Here is a 15,959-nt window from a genome sequence, read left to right as displayed (position 1 = left end):
TGACTCATAGAGTTTCAAGGGCTATGTTGAATAGGAGTGATGAGAGAAGGCATCCCTGTCTGAGAAGATACAGAGACATAAACATATAAGTACATCTATCTTATATTAGACAAAGGCACCATAAACATACACTGAAGAAAAGATAGCCTCTTCACAAATGGTGCTGGGAAAACTGGAAATCCATATGTAGTAGATTGAAAGTGAACCTCTATATCTCAACCTGCATAAAACTCAACTCAAAGCAGATCAAGGACCTTGGCATTAGACCAGAGCTCCTGAGCCTACTGGAAGAAAAAGTAGGCCCAACTCTCTGTCACATCAGCTCAGGAATGAACTTCCTCAATAAGACTCCTAAAGTGCAAGAAGTAAAATCAAGAATCAATAAATGGGATAATGCCAAACTTAAATGCTTCTTCTACAGCAAAGGAAACCATCAAGACCATTAACAGGGAGCCTAAAGAATGGGAGAAAATCTTTACCACCTGCACCTCAGATAGAACATTAATCTCTACGATATACAAAGAACTCAAAATACTTAACATCAAAAAAAAAAGAAAGAAAAAGAAAAAAATAAATAACCCAATCAATAAATGGGCAAAGGAACTGATGAACAGGCACTTCACAGAAGAAAAAAAAAAAGAATGGTCATAAAATGTAGGAAAAAATGTTCAACATCTCTAGAGAAATACAAATTAAAACTACACTGAGATTTCGTCTCACTCTGGTCAAAATGGTAATTATCAAGAATACAAGTAACAATAAATATTGGTAAAGATATACGTAAAAAGGTTTAGCCATACACTGCTGGTGGGTCTGTGAATTAGTTCAATCACTCTGGAAAGGGGTATGGAGATTCCTTAGAAATATTGGAATGGAAACACCATTTGGTCCAGTTATCCAACTCCTTGGTGTATACCCAAATGCCTTAAAATCAGCATACTACCGTGAGGCAGCCACATCAACGTTTTTAACAGTTTAATTCACAACAGCTAAGCTGGAACCAACCTAGGTGCCCTTCAAAAGATGAATGGATAAAGAAAATGTGATATGTATGCAATGGAATATTACTCAGTCATAAGGAAGAATGACATTATGGCATTTGCCAGTAAATGGAAGGAACTGGAGGATATCATGCTAAGTGAAGTAAGCCAGTCCCAACAAACCAAAGGCTGAATGTTCTCTCTGATATGTGAATACTAACCCATAACAAGAGAGGGTAGGGAGAGGAAGTATAGAAATTCACTGGATTAGACAAAGGGGAATGAAGGGAAGGTAGGGGGGGTGGGAATAGGAAAGACAGTAGAATTAATCAGACATATCTTTTCTATGCTCATATATGAATAAATGACCAGTGTAACTCCATATCATGTACAATCACAAGAAATTAGAATGAGCTGAATTTCATGTAGGTACGTCAAAATACATTGTACTGTCATGAATATCTAAAAACAACAAATAAAAAAGAAATAAAAAATGATTAGACATATACCCATTAGAAATGCCTATTTATGCTCACCTTGTGAAAGAATGTGAAAACTGAAAACAATTCAAATGCATATCAATAATTAAAGAATATTAAAAAGGCTCAAAAAAGTAAATAGAATAATTAGCAATATCTATCAAAAATAAATACATGGAACATGGGGTCCATGCTCTAGGCAAAGGGTATCATCAGGGCTCAAATCATGTTCTTCTAGCAGAAAATTTTGTACCTTTTAAACAAGGAATCAGATGTTTGTAAAGTCATTGTGAAATCCAGAGGAAGGAAACTTACTTATATCATTAGTGAACTTTATGGATTTATATACCTCTGATCTTGTTATCAGGAGCTACTACTGCCACCCAGAGGTCATGAACATGCTGATGCTGTGGCTTCCACCATTGTTGAAATTGGAGCCCAATCCACAGCAAGGTGGTGAGTTGGCATTGGGTGTAGAAGTCCAACTGCTGCTTATACTCTGGTGCAATATGCCTATGTACACACACTGGTGCAGACAGACAAACTGCCTCCTGCTTTTCCCTGTCTTCCAAATATGGCATAGGTCTCACTGGCAGAACTCATGTAATATCCTGGACCGTCATGGTAACTATACCAGGGAAATGTAGATTTCATTCTTTTAACCTTCATATTTCAGGTAATGGGGTTGCAGGGACATAAAATTTTCTGCACAATAGGCATTGGGCAAAGAGCTATATATGTGTTTTCTCATTTTTCACCAGGAATCATATTATTGATTTCATGTTACAGACTAGAATGTGAACACATAGAATCATTAAGTAACGTGACATATGTCCGCATCTAATAAGTAGGAGAATCAAGACTTATATTCAGGCATACTGATTCAGAAACTGGCATGCCCTAGCCCTGTACTTGCATTTTCCCCTTAGAAATAATAGGTGTAGACTTCATGCTAACTGAACAAAGACAAATTCAGAATCCAGACTTTTGGGCAATTCCTAAATGCAAGGAATAAATAGAGTAAGCAAAAGCAGTACCTGAAGATTACAAACTGAAAGGAAGGGGTGTTGGAAGCACACATCACATTTGCAGTCAGAATGGTGAAGTATCACAGAAGAGGCCGTGGTTTATGATCAGTTGTCTTAAGAATTGGGAAGTCCTATGGGCTTTAGAATGGGCTAGGGCTGTAACCCAGTGAGTGTAAAGTACCTGCCTTGCATATGTGAGGCACTGGGTTCAATCCTCAGCACCATATACAAATAAATACATAAATGAATATATTAAGAATAAAAAAGAATGGAGAAGTCATCATACCCATCAAAAGGCATGCCACTATTGTCACTGTTTTTATATATATCTGTAACTGAGGGGTAAGGTGAAAACTGAAGTCATATTTATTAGAAGATACAGTATAGCTTGCAGCAGGTTAGTGCCGCTGAAAGTTTCTTGTCCAACCCAAATGTGGTTCCCTCAACCCTTATGTTGACTTCAAGTTTACTAAAAGACTTGTTCCTGAATCAACCGTATTCATAAAAATCATGGAAAGAGCAGATAACTCAGAGATTGGTTTATATGGATGGAATGGACAGAGCCCTGGAATCATGACCATAGGGCTACTTGGGCTTGGAATAGGTGGCGGTTTGAGGAAGTTCCAATGACATCCCCTTCCCTCATGAATCCAGTCTCTGATGAAACCAGAATATAGCCCTGGAACAAATGTTTGGAGTCCCCTGTTGTATTCTGATTTGGGGTGAGATTGTCACTCCCTTATAAGGCTTACAGAGCCTTTGCAGGATATTTAAGAGTTCCACCAGTTCGTTCAGCCCTCCTCGGACTCCAAGATGGGCAGCATTTCACTATAGTTCACTGCAGTGTTTCACATTTGGACTATCCAGCATCCCTCTTGCTCAGCTACAGGAAGACACATGGGAGTAGACACATACTGATGATGATGGTATTACAGAGAATATATTTTGTAGCCAGATCAGGAATGTCCTTGAATCTCTCTGGATGGCAAAAGTACACTCTTTACATAACCATGGGGACCTCATTTGGTTAATTTCTTTGCAATGAGATCTACTAAATTCTTCAGAATTTTTGTTCTACTATCAATCGCTAAAAAAGAAAAGATCATAAATAATCACATCCAGTCTATAAGGAAAAATTATTTTTTGGGTTCAAATGACTACTTATAATCTTGACAAAAGAAGATAGTGACTTGCATGCACTGTTGAAGCACTGACACCTGGTGCTTGAATCTTTTTTAAAGGTGTAGGTGATTTGCTCTACAGATGAGCAATCCTGAAAAAGTATATTCTACTAGTGAAAAATGAGATTAATCTAGAGTCATCAAAAAATTTCCACTGTAACTGTGACCATATTCTAATATTTTAGTTAATGTTTACACATTGCTACACTGATGAAAATGAAAAAAAAAACATAATAGGGAGGAAAGACAGAAACATAAAAAATAAAATCATATTTATTTAAACAAAAATATACACACAGTGTACAATGAATATGGTTTATACACAACAATAAAACAAAAATGATATTTCTACAAATGCCAACATAAAACGTTCTAATCTAGGTGTGGCTCATTTCCTATAGTACAAATTATTGGTTCACCTAAAAGTATAGATATTTAGCACAAAAAGAAAACAAATGCCAACCTTCCCAATGAGTACCTCAAGAATCTGAAAATTCAATGTTGGGTTACATAAAATAAGAAAATATTCACATAAAAAGTTATTTGTACAAGAGGCTATTATGTGTGCGTTGAAGTGAGTCTATATAGTATAGACATAGGCACTCTGCCTTTTTTAAGAGTAAGAGCTCTTTAACATGACATTTTACTTAATGACAATATAAAAACATAATAAGAGTTATATAGAGAGCATAGCAATCTTGGGAAAATTTTACCACTAATGCCTGCTAGTGATCAATACCATGCTAAGTCATCATTAAAGATAGGCTGTTGGATCATGCCCTGTTATGACCAGGGAAAATTTTTGATGATTTTAGGAATATTGTGAATGTTATCATAAAATGAGTGTAAAAGAACAACACCTTCATCCTAAAACTGTATTTACTAAAAGATGTATTTTATAAGTATTTGCCCTACCTACGTATGGTTTATCAGGCAATGCCATTTGTATTCAGTCTTTTTTCTTTAATATTCACTCTCTCTGGTACTAGGTTTAATTGTGATCTTGTTTTTCTTTTTTCAATCCAAAATTCTTAGTATACATGCTTGAATAAGAAAGCTCAGGAAACCTGATTGCACCTACCTTTTGGGGGTTAACATTACCCTACATTTTTTTTCCTCTACCTTTGTTACAAATTGCTAGTTATGGTTTCTTCTAAACCAGAAATATTTTAGAGTCTGCTTTATTTACTTGGAAATAAAATTCAAAGAGTGATAAATGTGCACCATGTCTCAGAAAGAAAAAAAATGCAATTTTGTATTCCTTAACTCCATGCTTGGACTGCCATATTTTTTCTAAAACATTGATTTTATTTTCTTATTTTTAAAGGCAGTTTTTGCTATGGGTAGCATCACTTTGGATGCAAAGTTCTAACTTCAAACTGCCAAAGAAATAAAAGATGTCATATATTTGGAGTTTACAAAGCTAAGAAATTTAAATATGGGGGGAAAATACATAGCTTACACAGATTGCAGCTGGGTGAAATGAATGTGAATTTATGCGAAAATCATCAATCAACTACACAAATTCCTAGCAAATTATTCTTAGTGCATAATTTGTAAAGCTTCCAGCTATTAGAGATGCTTTGTGTTCAATATGTTTGCTTCCCTTGATAACTGCTCACAATTCTTCTCAGGCCAGTTTCTTAAGTCTGTGATAAAAGTTAATTTATTTCCTAAAATATTAGACAACATGCCCTGTATATTGAACTAAAATGATATTCCATTCTGCTTGTAAATCAACACTTAAAACATCTGTGGTGCTTTAGCATTCTGCCAGAGTTTAATTTGTTTAATCTAACAGTTTGGGTTTCAATTGAACTATATTTATTAGAATCTGGGCAAAGTAATATGTTACTGTTTTTTTCTACTTTTAGCAAATGCCAAAATTATAAGTTTAAAAATTGATACTGAAGCACATTTTCAATGATACTCTGATTAGACTAACATTTTCCTGAAATGAGTTCTGAGTTACTGCTTACACTGAAGTTGCATTGCTAAGATTTCTCTTGCAGCACATTATTGAGAGATGGGTTTATAAATTCAACTCTATAATAATAATTTTAATTATAAATAAAATATAACTATTAAATATTAATTATAGCCTAACAGGAATCTTTAAAGAGGTTATGCACCAAAACAAAATTACAGCCATCCGAAATGATGTTAATAATTTTAATAATTAATATTATTTTAATAATTTTATCCTGCTCCCCAAAATATGTTCCTCTCTGGATAAAAAATGGTGGTGGCTTTCAGCTGAGTGCTGGTACACATTTGACAAGTGACATTTCAGGCACTAAGCATCTTAGTGTGTAGCATTTGCCAGTTCCTGTGGTGTAAATATTCCCACGGTGGCAGATTTTCAGATAACAATACCAATATGGTGCTCCTGAATTTGGAGTCAGGTGGACATTCACAGTAGCATAATACTATATAGCACTTCAAAGATAAAGATACAATAGACCTAACTAAGCTCAAGCATATAGGTAAGTAGCAAAATTTAGTAAAATAATTTGCAAGTGGCAAGCTTCAATAAACACCTTCACTTTTTGGTAAAATGGATCCAATTGTATCTCATAATTTAATGTTTAATTATGATTGTTTTTAGCAATCAGCTTACATAATTTCTGAAAATTTAATGATTGACTCTCATGAGCCAACAAAAGCCAGCTCCAGCAAAGCACAACACTGGGATCTTATCTCCTGGCATAATTTGACCCTTTAATAGGGAGAAATTTGATTTCCTTGGGACAAAAAAAAAAAAAAAAAAAGCACATTTTTTTCCTTTTCTACCATGAGCCTTATTTTATGCAAAATATTGCATTAAAGAGAGAAAAAATAAGAGAAGTATCCCCCAACAAATGGTAATTTTAGGGATTCACATTTTTTTCAGAAGAGGTGCTAGAGATGTGTTGTGGTTTAATAAATGATTGGAGGCTAGTGACATGGAATACTGCCCTAACATAGAGGTGGTCATTTTAGTATAATTCATCACCTGGATCAGGTTCTTGCTGTGATCCATTGGATTATGGGACTTACCAAGCTCCATGCAACAAAAAGTTGTTTTGCAGTGTATAGATAAAACTCAAGGCAATATTCATGAGAAAAAAAAATTAGTCATATGAGAAGTGACATGAATGGGTATATCAAAGTGGGAGTCTGCTTCAATCAAATATTTCAAAAATTTGTGTTTAATTGTTTTGGGGAACATTTCCAGACTCTGGATTTTTGTCACTGGGACAACCATAATCAAGATTGTGCCTTTCTTTTTTTTTTCTCTAGGGCTCTATAAATGGTCAATCCAGTATTGACACCTATTTTTAATAACATTCGAAGGGGAACACATTTTTTAGCAAAATAACTGTGTTGTTTGTAAATGTGATTTTGGGGGTTCATTTTTGAGACAATATGATCTCCTCAAATAGACATGTTGTATGACTTTTAAATGAAAATACAGATAGAAAATCATGTTACTGTATGTGTTCAAGGGAGACTGAAAAACATGTTTTGTTTAACATTCAATTCAGAAAGCTTTCATAGTTAGGTAGTTTCCCAAGGATATTTGCACTACCTGGAAAGGAGCAGGAATGTTTCTGAAACAAGAATTTTTTTGGTGAAATCCACTTTTAGATGTACATATAAATATGTTTTTTTAAATAAGGATATGCTGATGATTATGCTAATGACAAATGAAAATTTATATGCAGTAGCATTACATCAAACTCTATCCTTTGCAATGTGTATGTTGGAATTTAATTTAAAAATCTATTAAATGACTTCTCAGTATATAAAACCTTATGGCTGACTTTCTAGTTAATGAATTTAAAAAAAAATTTGAGTTAAGAGGTTTTATTTTTAAAAATATAAATAATTATTGCCTATAAACATCAATGGGCTGATATATATGTAAGGTCTCTTAGGACTCTGACTACCATTTTGATGTACTAAATGAAGCTTCAGAGCTATCCAAGGAGAACTCTGTCATCTGAACATCTTTATCTTAAATCCAAAGGGATGGGGGGGGGGGAGAACCATGAATCCTATCATTTTGAAATCCATTCAAACAATTCAAAGATCACATTTAATAATCACTGAAATGGAGAATGAGGTAGGACAGACTCCCAGGATAATGTTATCCATAAACAGTAGGCAGTAGGCAGAGTATCCAGAATATGCATCACATCTTCATTAAAATGCCTGTAAACCCTGTGGCAACCGCTTCAGTAACACCCTTTGGTCACCAGCTAAAATAATAAATTGACAATTTGAGTGTTAGAAGCCTCAAAAGTTATCTTATCCTTACAGCAATTTGAGAAATGTAATGTGGGACTGGAGATTTGTTTGAAATCTTAGTTTCAACTTGTACTCTGGCAAGGAGTTATCACATTAGCCATGGAAGGCTCCACATTATCACCAGCTGAATGTGGTCAGACCCCAGTGATCCCAAAGAAGATCCCTGCTCTGGGTGGCATGCTCCACTGTCAAGAAAGGAAAAAAGTAATTCTTAAAATTTGGAGAAAATAAACTTCATTTGTTCAAGTTTTTGTACCATTGCAATGATAGATCCTAATTTCTATGTGAATTAACTAGCATAGCATTCTCTCTCAATTTTGTTGTATATTTAGGATAGAAATTTGGAGAAGGAACAAGCCATAGGCTAGGAAGTTAAGAATAATACTATTGGTAAGAAGAGACTGTAATTATGATTCTGTAATTCTCTAGTTAATGGTTATCCTTAATTTACCAATTTTTCAAATATTGGTATTATAGAAGATAATTGATCTCTAAGGAAAGTTCTAATTTGGAATTCAGAAAACATAAATTTCAAATTAAAAAATTTGAAATCAGATAAACAGAAAACTATTGTTAGTTTCTGATTAGTTATAGTTACACATGCCTTGAAGGTTTATCTGCCTACACTAACCTATGCCAGAATGCACACTCCCACCAAGGTGGCTGCTAGAAAGCATCTCAAAGATATTTCTTGTGAAGTTCATGAACTTCACTACATAAAGTTCAACTGATGGGGATTTTCAGGTTGGGTATCAACAGGCTCTTTCAGTCCCTTGTAAGATTTTGCCTGTTATTAAGTTTTCTGTATCCCCACTGCTATGACTGGGTCACCCAACACAAGCAGGAGTTTTGAAAAGATGTCACAGTTTGGAAAGGTGTGTGTTCTGCCGTGCTAACTCTGCTCATCCACCTGGTTAGGAGCAGGAATCACATCTTGACTGGATGACAAAGGTCTTTACAAACACATCTGCACACCGTTTCAGTAGTCAGGGTTATGAGTTAACTTTATCTGATTTCAGTTTGCTAGAAAGATCTTTAATAACTCCCTAAGGGGGCTTTAAGGTTGTTTGCAATCAGGGCTATGAAGTGGCATACTTGAACTCTCTCCCCCTTTACCTTCTCCTTTCTTCACTCTTGGTGGAGAACATCACTCTGAATCATCTCTGGTCGTATCCAAGCAAGCGCTTTTTTTCTAAGACACTCTGCATTTAAATAATCCATGAATGAAATTTATACTTTTTGAATTAATATCCACTACTTTGTGAGGGTCAGCACAAAGGTGCTTGCAACTAGAAAAGGCAGTGTTATCTAGGAGTTTTAGAATGGATTTCTTTCAGAGTCATATGCTGATAGGTATTCAAGTAATTCCTAGATTTGGGCAAATATCCACGATCACTTCCCCCCACAAATTCATAATAATAACAATAATAATAATAATAATAATAAAAGATCAAGGTGGAGATCATCCAACTGAGCGTGTTTGTGTTGCTGTTTATTTACATGTTGGCACCCTTAGGTGTCAGCTTTTCCGTAAGTACCCTCTGGAGGTCTGTAGTGCTTGGGGAAAGCCATCAGCTGCAGCATGTTGAAAGCATACTTCCTGCATTTGATGTTCTTCAGAACATTCTCTATGCGGCATCCTTCTCTGGTGAAAGGGGAAAAAGTACAACTTCATGAAACACAGAATAAATAAATATGCTTTATTTGTTCAATGCAGAGTTGCAGCAACAGTCCAAGTAAAAATAACAAAGATTCAACTCTACATTTTTTTTCTCACAAGTGATGATACATCTTACAAAATTAAATCCTAGGCCAGGCCCAATACCATTATTGCCTTCGGAAAGAGATGATTAAAGTCTCTTTGTTCTTAACAGACATTTAAGGTTTAATAAACTCTTTAAATATAATTCGCTCCACAATACAGCTTCACTTTCATTTCATAAATATATCTGACTTTTTATAACTTTTCCACAAATTAATTTCTCAGTTTCTTCAAAACACATTAAAATCTATATGTAGCCCTAAGGATGCAGGTTCTAGGAATAAGGCATTTAATTTATTAAGTCTGGCCCTATAGATTTTTAAAGGAAAGTTTCATCTCTATTTTACTTCATTATTTTAACTGTGCAACGAAGAGAGAAAATGGCTTTCTGAACAGCCTGGTCCAAGTCTCAGCTTTGTAAGGGAAGAGTGGTTGTCCACGGACAGTACAAAAGTCACAGGTGCAGAAAAATGACGCATCAAGACACACGAGAGAGACCTTGTTGAAAAGAATAGAAAAGTACTCCGGAAGCCAAAGCAACCCAAACAGTAGTAACAAACAGATTGATTTAATTACAAAACATAAATAGCCATTCTCTCCATTAAGTTACTTGACAGAAAAGGTTAAGTGCAGCAAAAAATAAATAAATAAATAAATAAAGAAGACAGGTTAAAAAAACCAAACAGAAGTTCTATCAGCTGATGGCAACTATGTAATTAGCACAGTGGAAATCAAGTCTGTAACCTCCCACATCCCTGGGATTTATTTCCGGGTTTCAGTGTGTTGTGCAAATTCAATCTTCATTTCATAAATAAACTGAATGGGAAGAGGAAGAGGAGGTTCAGAACTTCAAGCTTTCAGGATTCTGTTCTTTGTCTTATTCCAAAGACAGTAATTTAAAAATTCTTCTTGAGATAGTTAACAGTGGGAAAACACTTTTTTTTTTTTTTAATGAACAAAAGAGCAAAATAATTCACTAATGCATAGTACTTTCTGGTTTTCTTTTTTTAGATTTTAGGAAAAATGAACAGGAACACAATTCAAACATTTTTTTTTTTTTAAATTCTATGAATCTGAAAATGTAGAAATATTACAGCATTGTCCCCATAATTTAAAGTCCATTGTCATTTGTAGAAAAACAAAAATGGAATACAACATAGAACTTATTGGTATTTGGCTAAGAGTAATGCAAGACTTAAAATGAGCCACACAACCAGCAGGTGTGAGCTGACTAGCAGCAAGGCGACAGGGTAGAAGTGTCGAGAAGTTGGCTTGTTGTCACTTAGACAGCCTGTTTCAGGATCATCGGAGTCATTCAGTGCTCCCTGGGTTTGTCTGCTGTTAAACAGGGAGGAGTTAGGGGAGAAAAGAAAACAGTATAGAATCTGCACAGTAAAGAAATTCAACCTTAAGTACTTTACAACACAGTACACCATCCTGTGCTATCACAGCTGTCTCAGATGAGTTTTTATGCTAAATAGCTCCAATGCATCTGTATGTTCTCTCACCGGACTGCATTGGCAGAGACATTCAAAAAAGGAGAAATACTCTTACTTTCTGCCAAGGGAGGTACTACGGTGAAGACATTCACGGAGGTGGTGTCGGTATGTGCAAGGTAGAGTCCAGTACACATAATAGCACCAGCAGACAAGATTGCATGAATAAAACTAAAATATGGATGTGCTCATAAAAAAAAAAATCTGATAAATAGATCTTTGGGAAATGAAATAAGGATGAAATGAAGCACACGATGTAGTGAAACAAATGGATGTGTCTGGCACATTTAAACACTCCCTCTTCTGATAGTGTACCTATGTAACGTAAAATTGTAAAAATGATTTATTGAAATGGTTTGGTCTTTAAAATGAATGAAACATCTGACATGTCATCCTTGCCAGCCATGATATTAGTTTAGCAAAGCCCAACTCAGCACCCTTCTGTTGGTTCAGCCTGTAAATTATATTGTCTCCTGCTAATCTCTCTTGGAGACAAACCTAGCTCCTATGGACTCCTGGTGTAAAAAGGGATCCATATTTGCAGAGGCACACTTCAGAAAATAAAATATTCAGATTCGAAGAATGTGTATTTCCTGCATAATTTTTTTTTAAATGGGCTTTTCCAATTCTACCCAGAAGCAGCTCCAGTTGTGACAAGTCTGAAATAAACACATTGAAAATAAAACTGATTTCTCTGGTATATTTCATCAATATTCGGAGTATTCTGAATTTCAATTACATTCAGTGATCAAGTGCTGGTTTAATCTCCATTGGCTCCTCCACATTTTGAGGCAGAACATTGGTTGAGTCTTATAATGGTGCCAAGCAAAGAAATCTTCTATACAAGCTCTTAGCAACGGCCACTTTTCAACCTTATGCAGCCCTTAAAAAGTTCCTACACAATAATTTTTGACCAGGTACTGACAATGTCAGGGACTACCTTTGGACAAACAGCCAGTGTTATTATTTCAAACAGCGATTTGAATAAGTTTAAAACACAAAATCAACCATGCTGAGCTGAGATCTGGTGTTTCCTTGAGATTTAAGGACTATGTAACCATCGATAAACTAGATTATCTGGAAAATAAATGGTTCACTGAGCAAATAGGGGTTTATTCATGTTGGAAATTGAGACGTGTTCAGTTTTCTCCTGTATATTTGCTGGAAATTATGCAATAGATTTTAAAAGTATAAAATACCTTGTGATATGTTTCTTGGGTAATATTGTTTTATTGGTTTGAAATCCTTGCATAACTGACTAACCCCAGATAAATCGTTTATTTATTAAACCATACTTCTCGGCTGTCTACGAGGAGGCAGGCACTGCTGTGGAGTTGGGTAATACATCGGTGGATACATAAGATAGAAACTTCTGCCTGCAAGAAGTTTGTCTTTTGAGTTGGAGGAGAGGGAACCAAAAGAAAAACAATTATATCTTGGCAAAAGCATGAGGGAGAAAAGGAAAGCTGGGAAGGAGAAGTGTGTGTGTGTGTGTGTGTGTGTGTGTGTGTGTGTGTGTGTGTGAATTTTAAGCAGAGTGATTAGAGAACCTCTCACAATAAGACGATACTTAGAGGAAAGGGAGGGAGACATGCAGACACTGACATTCATTTTTATGTGACATGTATTACCTAGTAGCTTCCTGACATAAGGGGACTGGTACCTTCAGGCTGGAGGACAAAGGAACATGAGGGGATCTCTGGAGGTCCTGTCTAGCCTGGCTGGATCTCAAAAAGAGATAGGGAGGAAAGTGGTCCAACAACTGGTGGACAGACAAACTGGAGGAGAGCCTCCACAGTTATGCCCTTCACTATCTCCACAGAATCTAACACAAAAAAAAGGACATTAAGGCTACTGAGGGCAGTGGTTTCAATTTCCTCTGTATCCATCCATCAACATGATCTACAAAGGGGGACACATGCATCACAGGGGTGGTTCCACACAACACACCGGGAACAGAGGCCAAAAGTGTAAGAACTTTCACATCACCAATATGTACCTCATTCTTTCCATTTTTCATATATTCCATAATTCATATGAATCAGTAGCATGGCACATGTCGAAGCAGCTATGATACAGTAGACTAGAGCATGACTTTGGAGTTAGACCACCTGCTCACAGTTCCATTGTCACATGCTAGTTGAGTCACCTTGGGCCAGTCACTCAATTTTTCATATCTCAATTTCCTTTTCTGGAAAGTGGTAATAACAATATCTACCTCCCAGAACTGCTGTGAAGTAACACCATATGAGTCAACGCTTGAAAGTTCTTAGAGTAGATAATGCACGTAACAAGCATTCAATAATAACAGTTCCTATTATGTTATTTGTAGGTCAATAAATATGCACATAGTAGTATAGCTAGAACCCTTTTAACTAGGAGGCATATGTAACCAAGCCACTGATCTAGCCCTTGGGTGTCCTGAGGGATGGTGGTGGAGAAACATGGGGTCAATGACAGCTATTTGATTTTCTTGATCTTATTTATTAATACAATGCCTTTAGTTTATGTGTATACCACCCCAGTGGCCACGTCTGAATGAACAATAGTCCCAGTTATTTAAAACAAATCATATAGCAATTCATATCAATTTCAAACATCAAGCCCACCATGCTGTGTTCTGGTTGAAAAGAATATTTGAGAATGACTGGTTTATCTCATGAGAATGAGATGAAAAGTACTTAAAAGTTTGTTTCAACCACATGCAGCTGTGGATGGGGTTCAGCCCCAGAATTAATGTGCAGGCCTGGGGAGGGTAGAGAAGAACTAGGATCAAAGGCCAGGGAAGGCTGAGGTGACCGAAGACATCTCAAGTTTACCTGGAATCTTCACATGTACAAGATAAAAAGAGAAACTCTGTTTTTTAATTCCAGCTATGGCAACTACTACTAGCTGCATGAACTTTAGCACAGAATCTCTTTCCATTGCAATTTCTTCCTACACACAGGAACTGTAGAGTTCTTGAAAGAATTAAATGAGATGACACAGGAAAAAAACACGTAGCACAGTACCAGGCATAAAATACAGCCTGAATAAATGTTAGTTATTAATATTAAGTGTAAAAATTTTCATCATTATCATCCTTGTTACCATTTTCTCTTGATCTGTCCAGTTTTAAAGTAAGATTATCTACAGCAAATTTAGAAATTTTACACTTTGGTTCTCTCCAATGATCCCTATAGTATCCATCCATCCATCCATTCATCCATTCATCCATCCATCCATCATAGTATACATATTGCATGCTGATGGCAAACTTAGATTAGAATAATAGCCACAGTTTGTCAATATATAGTCAAAAATACTCTTTCCAAGTGAGATAGGCCCTGGCTGAGGACTAGAGAGCTCAGACCAAAAATAAGGTTGGAAAGTAAGTTGAAAATGTCTGATAGAGAGCACTAATTTATGTCAGATGGCTTTATTTATTTTCTTTCTTTCTTTTTTCTTTTCTTCTTTCTTTTTTTTTTAACAATTGCCAAAGCACATTTAAAAATTTCCAGTCTGATGTAGTACATGCCAAGTGAATATTACTAAGTAAGAGGCTTTTGTTTTTGTGTTTGGAGGGACAGTTTTATAATTGAATTAATCTGTTGTTTATTAACCTCCATCTCCAGAGATTAGAGTAACACAGTAAAAATGCCTCACATATAATCCTCCTATTATTCAGCTGGAATCCAAAGCAACGTGGCCTATGAGGCTGCCACAGGATTTAAAGCTTGAGGCCCCAAACCCTGTTCCTCTCCACTTCTTGCTAAGAATAGCACAAATGCGACTTCTTCCTGGCCACGCGATTTTTTAAAGCACTCTTTAAGTATGAAATACAAAGGAAGCATTAAATAATATTAGTAATTTCCTCACCAGAAGATTATGACAAATGATGTGTTGGTGTCTGCCTTGCAAGGTCCCCTCACAATCCAATGCCATTAGTTTTAGCTGGCACTAGACTGGATGGTCACCATGGAAGCAAACAATGATGCTGTCTCTGGAGGAAATGTGACAAGATCAGACTTTAAGGTCAGTTACTGAAATCTTCAAGATAGAAAATTATCTGCAAAGACCTGTCAAAGAAGTCACTTAAAGTAGAAATAAGTAAAAAGAAATATCTCACTTTTAAATATATTGCTGCCTACACAGGAGACATATCCTAAAATAAAATCCAGTAAGAGTGGCTTGTTGGTATTTGCTCCTTTCTTTTTCCTGTCACTGACTATTTTGTATCCTAGAGGTCATGAGTCACCCATTGAGAAACCCTCTCATACCATTCAGATCTCCAAACACAAAATTAGAATCCTCCCAGCTTCCCTTACAGGACAATTATCCATAAATAGGTTTTTATCTGATATTTTATTCTGTTAACCACTGTAGTTCTTCAAGCTTCCCAAAGGAATATTACCAATTAAAATTGAGTTGAAAAAAAATATTTCCTTATGACCAGAAAGCTGATTTCTTTCCATACTAAAATAAGAACTATCTCATATTTAATTACACGCTTTAAGTCTGGGTCTGCGGGTATATCATCTTGAAATTATGAACCAAGATTTTAAAGCCAATACCTTAGAGTGCTGTATTTGACACAACATTCATCTTAGGAGTCAATATTTCAGAATACCATGTCTTGGGTCCTGGATTGCTAAACTCTATCATAATCAAACTGGCAGATCTGTATAAAAAATGTATATAATGTATATAATGCAGGTCTTGTGTCAATGAGAGATTTGAGGGTGGTATGGGGGAAATCAC

The 15,959-nt window shown here is 35.8% G+C and overlaps 1 protein-coding gene across 3 annotated transcripts in view; it reads right to left on the bottom strand.

Annotated features, from left to right (window-relative positions):
• Positions 1 to 3,925: 3,925 nt before the first annotated feature.
• Positions 3,926 to 15,959, bottom strand: part of Inpp4b (inositol polyphosphate-4-phosphatase type II B) — a 324,225-nt gene continuing 312,191 nt past the window's right edge. For 2 of the 3 annotated variants that reach the window (XM_076863878.2, XM_076863879.2), the window contains one exon: positions 3,926 to 9,606. In XM_076863878.2, coding sequence (XP_076719993.1) covers positions 9,474 to 9,606 — 133 coding nt within the window. In that variant the 3' untranslated portion in view covers positions 3,926 to 9,473. The remainder of the gene's footprint in view (positions 9,607 to 15,959) is intronic. The other variant, XM_076863880.2, reaches the window with a different exon arrangement.

This window comes from Callospermophilus lateralis, chromosome 8, assembly GCF_048772815.1.
Source record: "Callospermophilus lateralis isolate mCalLat2 chromosome 8, mCalLat2.hap1, whole genome shotgun sequence".
NCBI lineage: Eukaryota > Metazoa > Chordata > Mammalia > Rodentia > Sciuridae > Callospermophilus > Callospermophilus lateralis.
This window is presented reverse-complemented; position numbering and strand designations above follow the sequence as displayed.